The 15,127-nt window shown below is 49.2% G+C and overlaps 1 protein-coding gene across 4 annotated transcripts in view; it reads right to left on the bottom strand.

The window, feature by feature from the left end:
* Positions 1-2,580: 2,580 nt before the first annotated feature.
* MECR (mitochondrial trans-2-enoyl-CoA reductase) overlaps positions 2,581-15,127 on the bottom strand; it is a 31,161-nt gene continuing 18,614 nt past the window's right edge. For 3 of the 4 annotated variants that reach the window (XM_079778164.1, XM_079778167.1, XM_079778166.1), the window contains exons 4-10: positions 13,441-13,584; positions 10,654-10,756; positions 9,247-9,349; positions 8,227-8,300; positions 6,930-6,990; positions 6,694-6,766; positions 2,581-5,394 (exon numbers count right to left, since the gene is read on the bottom strand). In XM_079778164.1, coding sequence (XP_079634290.1) covers positions 5,189-5,394; positions 6,694-6,766; positions 6,930-6,990; positions 8,227-8,300; positions 9,247-9,349; positions 10,654-10,756; positions 13,441-13,584 — 764 coding nt within the window. In that variant the 3' untranslated portion in view covers positions 2,581-5,188. The remainder of the gene's footprint in view (positions 5,395-6,693; positions 6,767-6,929; positions 6,991-8,226; positions 8,301-9,246; positions 9,350-10,653; positions 10,757-13,440; positions 13,585-15,127) is intronic. The other variant, XM_079778165.1, reaches the window with a different exon arrangement.

Raw genomic sequence — 15,127 nt, 5'->3', positions numbered from 1 at the left:
CTCCAGAGATAATCAAGATGGTCAGTTTCTTAAATGTGCATTGGGGTATTTTTCACACATAAAGCGAATGATATTGTACAAATAGTTATGCACTTGATATGTTTTGAAAATCACCCCGTAAGAGTACAAAAGGAGCTTCTCCAAGACTATTTTTATGGATCATAGTATTTGTACACAGTAATTTATTCATCGGTGCCCGAATGAAGGGCATTGAGATAACATTTTGTTATGACTGTTGCAGTGTAACTTGGTGTATACATATATGTAGAATCTATTCCTAGAAGTATGCAAAGGGTGTGAGCAAATGTAGTTTTGATAACTATTGCTCAATTCTCCATCTCCTTATCAACACTGTTATCAAACTTTATGATCTTTGTCAATCTGATAACTGAAAAATGGTAGCTTGGGTAGTGTAAATTGAAATCTTACTTTGAGTTGAGTAAGCCTTATTTCATGTTTTAGAGACACTTATTTCATGTTTTAGAGACACATATTTACTTTATCTTTTGACCATTTTTCTTATTTTTTCATAGGAGCTCACAATATAATAGGGAAATCAGCTCTTTGTCAAATGAGTTGCAAATATTTTTTCCCTAGTCTGTTGACGTTTTTTGCCTAGTGTTTTTTTGCCATGCAAAAACACTATGGGATCAAACTTATCCATTTATTTTCCTTTGATGCTGAATTTTGTGCTGTAGTTTGAAAGGCCTTCCTCACTCTGAGGTTTGTTTTTAATTTTTAATTTTTTAACTGCCCTCCATGGTTTATTCTGTTACTTTGAGGGCTTATTTTTGTTTGCAGTCTTTGATCCATTTGGAGTTTAGTGAAGTGTGAGGATCATATTAAGAACTAGCACTAGCCTTGGTTGTCCTGTAATCTGCTCAGCCTATTGTACAGAGGAGAAACAGCCCGCAGGGGAAAGGCCTGTCTTCAAAGTCTGTTCTCCTCTGGAGTTCCCCAGCTCCAGGAGTGGGTCCTGCAACCAGCAAAGTGCCAGAGTCCAACCTTCAAACAGTACCTTCTGTCTGTCCTTTTAATTTTCCCTTCTACATACTCACGAATCTATTCATGTCTCTCCACTCCCATTTAGTAAGCTAGTTCACACACCAAGGCTTTTTAATATGTTTTGAAATGCTGGCCTGGCTTATTCAGGCCTCAGGCTTTCCTTGCCCACCTTATCCCAAGTACAGCCCTCCCCCCCGCCCCTCCCCCGCCTCCCCCCCCCCCTCCGCCTCCCGCCCCCACACACATACTAGGATATCACTTTTTTCCCTCACAGCACTTATCACACTCTAATTACTTTTATTCACTTGTTCACTTTCTCCTCCACTAGGATATAAGCTCTGCCAGGCTGGTGTGGCTGACTGGTTGAGTGTTGACCAGCAAAGTGCCAGAGTTTGATTCTTTTTTTTTTTTAATATATTTTATTGATTTTTCACAGAGAGGAAGAGAGAGGGATAGAGAGCCAGAAACATCGATGAGAGAGAAACACCAATCAGCCGCCTCCTGCACACCCCCCACCGGGGATGCACCCGCAACCAAGGCACATGCCCCTGACCGGAATCGAACCCGGGACCCTTCAGTCCGCAGACCGACGCTCTATCCACTGAGCCAAACCGGTTTCGGCCAGAGTTTGATTCTTGATCAGGGCACATGCCTGGGTTGCAGGCTCAATCCCCAGTATGGGCATGTAGGAGGCAGTCGGTCAATTATTCTCTCTCATCGTTGTTGTTTCTATCTCTCTCCCTCTCCGAAATCAATCAATCAATCAATCAATCAATCAATCTACCTACCTACCTACCTACCTACCTATCTATCTATATATTTAAAAATATATAAAAGATTTTTAAGTTCCCTGGTATCAGGGGCCATGTTTTTGTGTCTCCTGCTTTATCCCTAGCACCTACAACAGGGCCTTTTCACATAATGGGTGTTCAGAATGAATATTTACTGAATAAATAAATAGTTCTCTCTGTGTGTGTGTGTGTCTGCGCGCGCGGGGTGAGGGTGGGGGGGCGTGGGGATGCCTGTACTTGGGATAAGGTGGGCAAGGAAAGTCGGAGGCCTGAATAAGGAGCCGGGCCATATTCCACGTGGCATGCTTAAAAGCCTTGGTGTGTGAACCACCTTAATAAGTGGGAGTGGAGAGACCTGAATAGATTCATGAATGATCTGGACCATCCGTCACCAACCTTTCGGACCACTAGTGGTCTGTGGACCACCGGTTGGCGACCGTTGCTCCAAAGGTTTCCTTAAACCAGCAGTCGCCAACCTTTCGGACCTCACGGACCAGAAGTGCGCGGATTCTGGACTACTTCATTGGCCTCCTGATTCTCCTCCCCCCGCGCCTCCCCATGAGACATAGACTCAGAGAAATTTGAACTCTTCTGATTGAAATGTTAATTATCATTGAACAAAATCAAGGAATCCTGAGAAAAGAGGGAGCTCAAGGCCCTTCTATCAGTACGGACTGATATGGTGACCAGACAGGGCCAGAGGACCTGGTGTCTGCTGTCCGCTGTGACCTTGAGCAACTCACCTCACCTCTCTCAGCATCCTCCTCTCTGTAAAGTGGTGATGTTAAAATCTCCTTGATAGAGGGGAGTTGTAAAAATCAAATGAAGTGCTTCAACTTGCTTGTACACTGCAGAGGGTTAGGGACATAGGGGAAACTTTCTTCCCTTTCAGGGGGTGCCAGTGTCTCCTTCCCACTCACCTTCCCAGCAGTTTCCTGCCTTCTGATAAAGGCAGATACTTTGCCAGGATTGAGTCTCTCTTTTCTACCACCTCCAGCTGCTCTGGCTGGGCCCAGTGTCCTACCCAGGACATGGCATTTGCCAATGAGCGTGTGGCTGGTGGGTACTGCTGAGAGCTTCCAGGCACAAGGATACGGACACGTGGCATACACAGGTTGATGCAAAAACCTTTGTCTTCTGGGCCTGTCTTTCCCTGAGGAAAACAGGCTTATTTATCTCATCTCCCAAGACACAAGGCCGTCATCAACATTACAGCAGCGGCTGTAGATGGTCACGGGGTCGATGCTCCCAGAAACCACCACAGAGAGCCGGAGTCACGGAGCCTCAGGGCTTCAGGTGTGCCCAAGCTTTGGTTTAGGAGCTAGGGCCGGTTTGTCTTCTTTGTCTCCTGGAGCCAAAGTTCCTCCTTTAGATTAAAAATGGTATTGTTTACCTGGTAAGCCAGAAGAGCTGTCCCAACCCCACAGAGGTTATTCAGCCTGAAAATTAAAAACAACTTCCTGCTCTTGCAAAGTATGGGAGAAATGACCCATTTAAAGTCAGATTCTCTTTTGACATTGTTTTGTCTTAGGCTCCTTCCCTCTGCTGGCCTCTTAAGTGATGGTAATCTCTATGCTGGTCTTCAAAAATTTAGGAAGATTTTACTTATCTAAAATTCAGAAGCATGGGAATTTCTGATTTTTTCTTTAGTGTCTCCCATCTCCAAATTCTCCCCCAACCTGCTGCAGGAGGGAATTTTCTGAAGTACAGTTTGACCTTCTGGCTCAGAAATCCTTTTTTTTTTTTTTACTGCCAATGGGATAAAGTCCACCTTCCTTAGCTGGGAATTACAAACTGCCACAATTCACTTTTTCAGCTTCAGATTGATTGACTTCATTTCAATATAAATTGAATCATAGAATATGTAGCAGTTATGATTAGGTTCAGAGAAAGCCCAAACACTAAAGGATTAAATAACATAGAAGTTTAGTGCTTCTTTATTTTTTTTTAAAAATTGGTTTTTAGAGAGGAAGGGGGGCGGGGGAGAGAGAGGAACATCAATTTGTTCTTCCACTTACTTATGCATTCATTGGTTGATTCTTGTATGTGCCCTGACAAGAGAGCAAACCCACAATCTTGGTGTGTCAGGACGACAGTCTATCTAACTGAGCTACCCACCCAAGGCCTAGAAGCTTATTTCTTATGTAAAACTTATTTCTCAAGTCCTGAGGTGGGCAGTCAGGGCTGCTGGGTGTCAGGGACCCAGGCTCTGATGATTTCACTGCTGTTCCATTCTTAAAAAAAAAAAAAGTATATATATATTTCAGAGAGGAAGGGAGAGGGAGATAGAAACATCAATGATGAGAGAGAATCATTGATTGGCTGCCTCCTGCACGATCGGGGATTGAGCCTGCAACCTGAGCATATGCCCTGACCAGGCCTGTGACCTCCTGGTTCATAGGTCAATGCTCAACCACTGAGGATATTTTCCCATTGCTTTTTAGAGAGAGTGGAAGAGAGAAAGATAGCAGGAAACATCAATGTGAGAAACATCAAACACATCGATTGGCTGCCTCCTGCACGAGCCCCGTCCAGGGCCCGGGCCAGGGAGGAGCCTGTAACCGAGGTATATACCCTTGACTGGAATCGAATCTGGGACCTTTCAGTCCACAGGCCGACGCTCTATCCACTGAGCCAAACCGGCTAGGACTGGACTGGATAATCTTAGTTGAGGGAGGCCGTTCTGTGCACTGCAGGGTGGTTTTTATCAGCATCACTGACTTCTCACTAGATGCAGGTAGCGCCCTCTCAATTACGACAATGCCTCCAGATAATTATCAAATGTCCCCTGGAGGTAAGATGACTTCCGGTTGAGAACCGCTGGTGTAACTAACACCTAGCTCCCCATTAGAATGGACATTCCGTGAGGGTGGTCCAGCTATCTAAGCCCACATTTCCTCAGTTCCTCAGGCTGGCATTCACGCCCCCTGCCCCAGACTGAGCCACGCACCACTGAGGATGAGCTGACCTTCCCTTTTAGAAGATTCTCCTCTGTGGGCTTGGACAGCTTGAGGGCAGAGATTGCATTTCACTGGCTTTTGTACCTGCCAGGCCCACCCTGGCATTGCTTTCAGGGTGTCAGGAAATGATCGCTGGGGCACAAATGGAGGCGAGGCAGCAGGAGCGGCTAAGTCCTGGGAAGTGGCAGGCGCAGCGATGGTCCTTCTCAACAGGGATGACTTCTATGGGTTTGTTTGTTTGTTTGTTTGTTTTCAGGAAGGTCAGACTTTATTAGATAACCCGAGGCCAGCCCTGGGGAAAGCCTTGGCTGGCTTCACAGCTTTCCTAGTGGGAAGTGACCGGGAGGAGAGGAGCAGCCTGGGAAGGTTGAGGGCCCAGACTAAGGGGCCCAAACCAGTCCTTCCTACTTCGCGCTGGCTCCTCTGGGATTATCACATGGTGAGAATCTGTTTTGAAGACAAGAAGGGCTGCATGGAGGTTTCCAAGGCACACTGGTAGTCCTGCAGTGGGACCTCGGAGCAGGCGGGAGCCGTGAGCTGGCCTCGGTGGATGAGATCGCACAGAGTGAGGATCAGCTCCTTGAACTGGTCTGTGGGAGGTTGGAGGAAGTCAGACAGGGGTGCAGCAGCAGCAGGGCCTGGTGAGACGGCACACGTCACCTCTGCTGGTGCTGAGCTCCAGGGAAGTCTTTGAGAGCCCAGGGCTTGGCCACAGATAGGCCGGCTGTGGAGGCTGCCTGGTCCCCACCTGTTTTCAGGTCAGGGAGAGCCAGGGTGGGGACAGAGGAACATGGGGAGTGGCCCCAGGAACTGACAGGCAGACAGAGTGGTGTAACCTGGAGTCTGAATGGTGGGAGGGGCAGGATTACTCCAGGCAGGGAAGCCAGAAGGGGTGCAGGGAGGGAGGTGGGTGTGCCTGGCACAACTGATGTGGAATAGATGAGCTTTGCTCAGGAAAAGGAGCCCAGGGCTCCCTTAGAACTCCATGAGCTGAGGCCACCAACATCCCCCATCCCCCACCCCCACCACCAAGGGCCCACTATGGTACAGGAAGATAAGAAGTGAAGGCCTTGGCTGAGAAGTGTTTTTTCATAGATGTCAAATTCATTCAACATTCACATCCAATCATATCTACCCTGCTTAGAACACTTCAACGGCTCCATAATTGCCTTATGATAGAGTCTGAACTCCTTAAAAAGACTTACACGGCCAGCCTTTTATAATGTGGTTACAACCAATCTGTCTGCCTCCCCACTCTTTCTCATGGGCTTTTGCACATGCTGGTTTTTCTACCCGGAACACCCCATTCATGCCACCACTTTCCTCTCCTTCACGTGGATAACCCCTCATTCTTCAGTCTCAGCTGGAGGTCCCTGTCTGGGGACCGGGCCTCCAGGAGAGGAAGAGCAGTGTCCTGGCTCGGGTTCTGGAGTCAGAGAGACGAGCTGATCACATCCTGGCTGCACACTCCCTAGCTGGGGTGACTTTGGGAAAGCGACTTAACCACTCTGAACCTCAGTTTCCTCTTCTGTCAAACAGGGCTAACAATAGTTGAAACTATTATGACATTTAAACGGAGGCAGAGGCTAAGTAACTTGTGCAGATCCCACAGCGAGGTGAGGCATAACCACAGCCAGCAATGGCAGGACCAGGCAGGCTGGCTGCAGCTCTGGTTTTCTTTACTTAGTCGTCTCCCGTGGCGGTTTTCCCCACAGCCAGCTCTTCAAGGAAGAGGCGGTGTGTGCCTCGCTCAATGTTATGCCCCCAAGAACTAGCCCGCTTTAGTCCAATAACTATTTGCTCACTGTAGCTGTTCTCCTTTGTCCTGTTGTAGGGTTGGGGTCTAATCACCCATCCAGGGCTCAGAGAGGCTGGTCACTTCCGCAGAGGCACTGCCCTCGTGTGTGACCCCCGGCAAAGGGCCATCATGTACTCACCTGCACTATGGTCCTTCTTCCACTGGGACAACCAAAAGCCCCGAAGTTTGAGATCCTTAAAAATGAGCTGGCTCTGTGGACACAGAAGGACATGTTGGGGCTCTGAGGGCAAGAGCTTCAGATACCACTTAAGGTGCACATTCTCTGAGTCCCAGGGACAGGGGAACTGCCTGCGTTTACACAACTGTGGGGTCTGGGCCATCTCCAGGCCGCCCCCCTCCCCACCACCAGCTTACCACAGAAGCGATGACAGGCTGCTTGGCCATCCCTCCATAGGTCACCATGGTTCCTCCAGGTCTGAAAAGTCAGAGAACAGAATGGGTGCAGGCAGATTCGGAGCCCTTCCGGAACCTGCCACAGTGCTTCTATTCCAACGCTAAAGCCTAAACCTTGCTTTCAGAATCCCTGGGAAGGGTCCAAAATACAGGTTCCTAGGCCCAACCCCAGAACTAATGACCTATCCCCCTCCAGATGACCTGGATGTTTAGGCAGGGATGGGAACCCACTGATATAGCCACCCAGGCAGGCTCTGATGAGCTGCTGCAAAGAAGCGTGCTCTCCTGAGAAGAGCTCAAGACCAGAGTTCAGTCTGGCTCCACTCCACTTATAGGTATGCAACTGTGGGCATGGCATTGACATTGGTCCAGATCGCCAACTTCCTCCTACAACGAGTGGCATGGGATTGCAGTTTGCCTTGGAGGTTGCCCAGAGTAGGGCTGAGCCCGGCTCTGCTGCTTCCTAGACCTTGGGTAGGTGACTACCCTCTCTGGGCCTTGTACAAATGGGGATGGGATTAGTACCCCTGGCCTAGGGGCTGTGGGAGGGGTCCCTTGAGCTCTCTGCACAGACTTCAGTGCATGGTGAACTCCCATGTTTTCACAGCTCTTTGATCACATGACCCACCTTCCCACCTAGCTCATGAGTTCTAGCCATCTCTCTACCCCGGCGCTAGTGAGGGCTAGCAAATACGTGTTAACTAGTAGTTTAGGGGATTCCAGCGGAGTTCCTGTGAAAGGGAAAAAGGTGGGAGGACACGCACTGTTAACTGTCCCCGGTGCGTATCCCCCTCAGCGGTGGGATGATAGGCAACCTCTGTACTTTCAGTTTTCCTTTGTACTTTTATAGGCTTTCAAAATGTTTTGTAACACGCATCATGCTACCTCTAAAATTAGAATCTATTTTTAAAAGCTAATAAAAAATGTAAAAGCTAATAAGCTAGGACTAAGTGACTTTTTAAGATGCCCGTAGGATGTGAATCCTTAACCATTCCCCCTCACAGAGACAAACACAGCTGGTCCCTTGGGAAAACACAGCTGGTTGGGCGCTCAGTCACCTGTGATGAAGGCGGCTGAGAAAGGAAGTGCCCCGAGACCTAGGCAGGACTTGACTTTGGCCCCAGTTTCCTACTCAGGCTCCTGCTGACCTGCCTTGGCTCGGCTTGCATTGGCCTCTGGGCCTGTTCACCTGCTGGTCCTCCCAGCTCAAGGCCCGGAGGGCGCCGGCGATCTGGACCTGCAGGGCCGAGGGACTTACGCTAAGTGCCGCAGCAGCTCCGTGGAGCTCTTCCCGCCGACACAGTTGAGAGCGAGCCGTGGCTGAGGCATGTCCTGGAAGAGAAGGAACCTGCAGTGAGGGAGCGCCCACTCTACATGTGGGCTTTGAAGCTGCTACGGACAGCATTTCCCAGGCCCACGTGTCAGAAGCAGGGAGTGAAGAAAATGGGATGTTCTTGCCTTATAGCTCATTTTTCCCTGCCTGGAATGGCCTTTACCAGCCTAGTCCTGTTCTCTGTTCGAGGATTTCATTCAGAACTCACCTCTGGGAAAGAATGCACTGAGGGTCCCTACAACCCATCTCCAAGGACTTCCTTTCGCCCTGTGCGCCCCTTCTGGGACTCTGACCTCAGTTTATATTAGACCTACCTTTCAGAAATGTCCTCAAGAGGGTGTGTGTGTGTTTGGTCGCTCCAGAGTTCAGTGAAAAGAGGCTGAGATGTGGTCTGGTCACTTACTAGGTGTGCTGGGGGTGGAGGTTCTGGAAGGTTCTGAGGCTAGGAGTTCAGAGAGACCGGGGCCAGCCCTGACTCCACCACTTAAGACTGTGTGGTCTTGGTCAAATTCGTTATCTTTCCTGAGTCTGGGTTTCCTCATCTACAAAATAGGCAGCACCTGCTTTGTAGAGCTTTTGTGGGATTCTCTGATAAAATGGAGGGTAGGTACCCGGTAAATGTTGCTTCTTTTCTTTCTCTTTCCTCTCTGTGCCTCCGTTTCCTCAGCTCCTCCCCCAGCGCCGAGATTCACATCGGCTGTGTGGACTGATGCGGCCCATCACAAATACTCCAAACTGCGAACCACAGGCCTCCCGCCTCCCTCGCAGCACCTGGGCGCTTCCTGCGTGCTGCCCCTGGCTGAGCGATGGCCTGTATCCTCCACGAAGAGACAAGGGAAGATGTGAAGGGAGCAATGGAGCCAGTCCCCAGCTTTTCTAGTTCAAGTCATCTTTCTTCAGGGGGGTGAGCAGGAATGGAGGCGCAGCGCCCCCCATCCTCGGTACCTTAAAGACGTTTTTCATCTCAGGCGTCCTCAGCTCCTCTTCTGTGATCACCTGCTCGGCCCCCAGGTTCTTCAGTCTGTCGGTCAGCTTCTGGAGGTCAGGTCTGGAAACCAAACACGAACCTCGGTCACACCGGCTCACTTTCTCCACCAAAGGCTCCCGGGACTGCTCGGCCACAGCTGTGACAACGTGTTTCTTTGCGGGAAGCTGGGGTCGGGTTTAACCCTACCAGACCGCTATACCGATTTTTCGGTAATTTCCGAATCTGCCGCTATACCGCTGTACCTAATTTTTGGTACTTTGCCTAGACCTATTTTCTACAATGTTTCCAAATTCCATCTTATTCTAACCACTTGTTTGCATGTAACTAACATTTTTCTATATCATGTTGATTTTTTCTCTTTAATGCTCAGGAGCCCTGGTATAGGGGACAGTTAGGTTCAGGGCCTCAGGACTGGCAGGGTTAAGCCAGGCCTCAAGCAGGGCCTGACCACGCAGTTTCAGTCATACTCCAGCGTCTCTGGACCTCAGTTTCCTCCCTGGCATGAGAGAGCTGGGCTGGGTGGTTTCTACAGCTCCTGCCAGCTCAGGGATGCTGGAAACCATCTGTGCCCTGGGAAAAGGCAGTTCACTTCCTGATTTCTTCTACTCACATGACAAACTCCACTTCCTTTCTGCCTGCCCCCCCTCTTTTCAAGGGGCTCTTCAGAGAGTTGTGCAAACACACGCCAGCCCAGGAGTGGCTCAGGGACTCCTTGGCCAAGGCAAACAATGATTTTTGTTAGCATAACCGAGGGGATAGAGAACTGAAGCGAGAATCAGGTCTCCTAATAAGACTGGACTTCTGACAGACATGGCCACACTCGTGGACAGTGAGGCTCGAGGAAACGATGCTGTGAGGGAAAGAGAACAAGTCGGGACATGAAGTCTGCTACCGACTTGCTGTGACTCCCTGAGCAAGTTGCTTCCTCTCTCTGCAACTTCAGTTTCCTCATCTGTGAAACAGAGATGGCAAACCTGCTCATCTCCTTCAATCTTTTAATGCATTTCAAAGTACCACACAAATACAAGGAAAAAAAAGGGCCCTGGGTTAGACGGTTCACAGAAAAAAATAACACAGCTTAAAACACTCCCAAATATGAACGCTGGTTTTGAAAAAACCACACGTTATCACAAGCCCAGTTTCAAATACTCCTAGCGGCCGTCTCCACCTCCTTCCCGTCTTCCCTTTATATTTCAAAGACTCGCTCATCCTATAGCCAAAAGCCACCTGGACTTCATTTCTCACGGCCGACACCCGTCTGTGAGCGAGCTGCGTCCTGCCCAGAGAGAAGGCCCGCTTATGCAAGGGCGCCATCTGGTGGACACGCAGGGATGCGACACGCAGTCAGGATCTGGGATACGCACCTGTCTCGGACCACATTGATGGTCCTCAGGCCCAGGGCTGCGGCGATCTGGATGACTGCTTGCCCCACGCCACTGTTGGATGCGTTCTGGATGACAGAATCTCCTGTGGAGCCAGGAAGAGACTCAAGTCAAGTCCTGGAGACCTGTAATAGGTCAAGGGCTTCCAGCCTGAGACCCTATTATATAAGGCAAGAGATGGAGTGCTTAGGCTCCCAGAGGACCGGGGGCCTGGCTGCTGCGCTTTCTCAGACCTTGGAGTGTTGCTCAATCTTCTCCCAATACCACCCCCCCCAAACTTCCACAACACCCACACTACCTCCTAAGACTTGGCAACTCAGAGTCTACAGTAGACATAATGTAGAAAAACCCTGCTATGTAAATGAGTTCATGCCCTTCATCCTCCAATTTTTATGTCCTCAAGTCTCTGCTTAGGTTATTTCCTTGGTGTGCAATGCTTGCCTCTTCCTTTCTCCAGGAAGGCTTCGTTGTGAAATCCTATTGAAACCCTTTGAAGCGCAGCTTAAGTGTGGCTTCCTTCACGAAGCCTTTCCAGACTCTTCCCTCTGCTCCCACAGCACTCTGCAGGCATCTGTATGAATAACATGGTCTGCCTCATTGCATGCTTGGCTGTATACAGGTCCAAGTGCATCAAGGGCTTGCAGCTGGAGGGGAAGGCCATGCCGTATTCCCCTCTCTGTACTGCTTAATCAAGGCGCATTGCCTTGAAATGGGATTAGAGCCACACTGGAGAAGCTAGCAGCCCCTGAAACAGGAGCCTATAGTTTGTGGACTAAGCCCAGGCCTGAATTTGGAACTAGTCAAGGGGGGGGGGGGGGAAATGTGGGCTCTGGAATGAGAGGGACCTGAAGAGGAAGGGTGTGAGTCACAGCTTCACCTCTGACTGTCATGGAATGCGACAGGGCCAGTCATGACCTCTTTGAACCGCAGTTTCCTCCCCGTAAAACGGGAGTCCTCCGAGCATCAGTCAGGATGCTCCTAATTAGAGTCAATGCCGTCAAGTTCAGGAAGGTGCTCCATTACCCCCGAAATGCTATCTGGGTCTTGAAAGGCAGCAGGATCTGGTGCTAGAGACAGAGGACTTCCTGGAAGAAGAATACCTATTCCCCTTAGCCAGGGTCAGCACACGAGTTGTCACTCATTAGTGAGTTATGAAATCTATGTAGTGGGTTGCAAACAGCATTTTTGAAAGTTAAAATAGAGGAAAATAGAATAAAAAACAGAAGAGTACATGTACATCACACATAGGAAAGGCACATAGGAAGGGTAAATATGGTTCCATGAAACTCTGGTTTCCATTATACATATATTCATATGTGTTTATGTGTTAGATTTCAATGTGAGTCAATCATAAGTTTAACACTGATCTAGCCTAGGCCACACCAGCCCCAACACAGGAAAGTGGAGATGCATTGTGGGCACCTGAGGTGGGTGGTGTCAGAATGCCCTGCTGTGTCCACCAGAGAGGTGGCCCAGACCAGGGATGGCCTGAAGGGATGAGATGCAGGTGACCAATGTTTGCTGCACTAGAACTTGAGGAAAGGTCCCTGGTCACACCTGCTGGCTTTCTCCACTGAGGGTTGCTAGGACTGCTCTGCTCTCCCTTTGCGGGAAGCTGGGGCTGGTTTTCGGCCAGCCTGGGGCAGCAGTGGCCACCATGTTCCAATATCTCTTGGCCTCGGTTTCCTCGTTGGCATAACAGAGCTAGCCTGGGTGACTTCCATGGCCCTACCAGCTTGCGGATATGCATAGTTGGCAATGGGGCATGAGAGTTGGTGGGTAACCTGCTGTCACTGAGGTTAGTTCTGAGATGGGTTCTGTGAGGGTCGTTAGAGGGCTCCCAGCAGGACTCCCATTTCGCCCACAGCAGCAACCAGCCTTCACTGGCTTCTCTTCCTTCCCTGACTCACTCTCCCCACTCCCTCATTCCTGCTTCCTGGGACCACCCCTCAGTGAACTGCGTGCCCCTGTCCTTGTCTCAGAGAACTCCAAATAAACTGGGCTCTCAGGGAACCCCAAATAAAGCACCTGGTTTTGTCACTTCCTTGCTAAATGATCTCACACAAATAATTTACCTCTCTGGACCCCAGGTTCATTTATAAAAGAAAGGATAAGAAAAGCAGTGTGGTTACTGCACTATACGCCCTGTGCTAAGTGTCACATTGCAACGTTTCAGCTAACCCTCAGAATTCCTGTTCTGTTTTACAGATTAAAAAAAACACCTAATGATTTGAGAGGTCAGCTCACACAGGTAGTTCAAGGTGACGCTGGAGTTCAGACCTAGGTTGTTAGCCTGGGGCTTGAGCTCTTCACCAATGGTACCAAGCTCACTGCACTGCTTTGACGATTTGAGGCATTCAATGTGGTAACGCTTGTAAAGGCACTCGTGTGAACTGGAAAGTGCTTTATGAACGCTGAGTGGAATTACTAAGTTCAGCATTTTACTGAAAACACAGGGACTGTGTCTATCTTGTCTGGCTTTGTATCCCCAGAGCTTAGCACAGCTCGATACATTTTCGCTGAATGACAGAATTCCATCCCAAGCTCTGGGAATGTGATCCTTCAGCGGTTTTCCAGAATATATTCCATATGAGGTTTCAGCATCTTTTCTAGGAATCAAGCTAACATCTTTCTAAGCAAAAGCAACAACACATTCACCCAGGTTAGGGGCCCCATCTTCCTCTCCCGGAAGTTCCCGTGGCCTTAGGGTCAGGATTGGGGTCCCGGTCTGGAGATCCTGGCCTGCCCCTCCCACCTGTAGGTTCGTACCTGGCTGCAGCTGCTCAAAGTCCTTCAGCATCCTGTAGGCCGTGCAGGGATTGACACCCAGGGTGGCAGCACTCTGCAGAGGGATGTTACTCGGAACTCCGATCAGAGCTTCCTCGCTGAACACAGCCTCGGTCCGCCAGGTTCCTGAGTCAAGAGATGAGTTCAGGGCAGGGAGGAATCCCTCTCCACACTCAACCCCAGCCCACCCTCCTCAGTAAATGGGCACCTAGGACAGCGGGCTTCAAAGAATGCTTAGCGGACAAAGGAAATCTCGAAGTCCTTTGGAATGTCTCTGAATCCTCAGGATAATTAAGTAAGGTGTAGATTTTGTTATTCCCACGTTAGTTACCATTAGATTTAGCTAATGTCACCCAGCAGGTGACTAAGGATCTCAGACTACTGGACTCTGAGGGTAAGACAGTATCATCACTACCAGAAAGATGAGAAAAGTAAGCCCTCATTTTCCTCCTCGGTCCTCCTCCTTCTCACCTAGCACAGCTTGACTTGGGGTGGGATTATGGGAAAAAGCATGAAAGTCAAAGTCAAAGGCCTAGGTTTGGGACCTGGTTTTGTTAGTCTGCGAGTTTGAGCAAATCCCTAAGTCACTTGAGTTTCGGTTACTCTAATATGTAAATGGCATCGGCAAGAAGAGCCTGACAGGCCTCCTCTGAGCTGTTGCTCAAACCAAAAACGATTTAAGGGCAATGAAAAAATCCTGTAAACCGGAAAGAAATGACCAATCAGAACCCCCAGCCCACATTCCAGTTCCAGACAAAAGAACTGTAAAATGTCAGTACTGAGAAGACCCTTCAGAGAATCGAGTTCAACCTCCTCATCCACAGGGCAGGAAACGGAGGGAGTGACTTGCCCACTTCCAGCCAGATACCTGCCCCACACCGACTAGGAGCCAGACACACAACAGACACATTCCTTACGCCAAGGAGCCTCCTTCCTTCTAGTGGAGTAGAACAAGTGGGAAACGAACAAGCAAATACAAACATTATAAATTATAGAGAGACAGAGTTACAGTGGTGAGATTACTTCAGAGAGGAGCCAGGGAGGGACAGCTTCTCTGAGGAAGTGACAGGCTCAGGGCTAAAGGACAGGGATGTTAGCCACTCAAGAACATCCTAGGCAGAGGAGAAAGCCTATGCAGAGACTTCGAGGCAGGGCAGGTATAAGAGTGGAACTGGAGGACAGTGATGGGAAGAGTGGTTGAGGTGTCATGGGTAAAGGAGTGTTTTATAGAATTTCATGATCTGGACCCGTAGGAACCATGAGTTATGTTGTAACTCAGTACATATCCATATATGAATATCTATCGACCTATCATCCATTTCTGTGTGGGTATATCTAACTCAGAAGCCAAATTTTTCATGGAACAATATCTTACTGGCTTATTCTTTATTCTAGTCTGCTTGATTTTAGTAAAAAAAAATTCTGTTTGCCACTCACTCGATTGATTTTGCTAATGGGTCACAACCTGCAGTGTGAAATCATAGCTCTCAGGGTCATGGCACGGAGAACGGATTTTATTTTGGTGAATAGGAAGTTTCTAATGAGCTTTAAGAGAACTCCGAGGCCATTGGATTTATGCTTTAAGTCACGGTGTTGCTGTGAGGAACAGACAGTGGGGCGGCGAGGGACAGAGTGAAATGCGGAGGCCCAATCAGGAGGCTTTTGCAGG

Source organism: Cnephaeus nilssonii (genome assembly GCF_951640355.1).
Source record: "Cnephaeus nilssonii genome assembly, chromosome: 7".
NCBI classification, from domain to species: domain Eukaryota; kingdom Metazoa; phylum Chordata; class Mammalia; order Chiroptera; family Vespertilionidae; genus Cnephaeus; species Cnephaeus nilssonii.
Note: the sequence above shows the minus strand (reverse complement) of the source record. Positions and strands in the feature narration are given on the sequence as shown.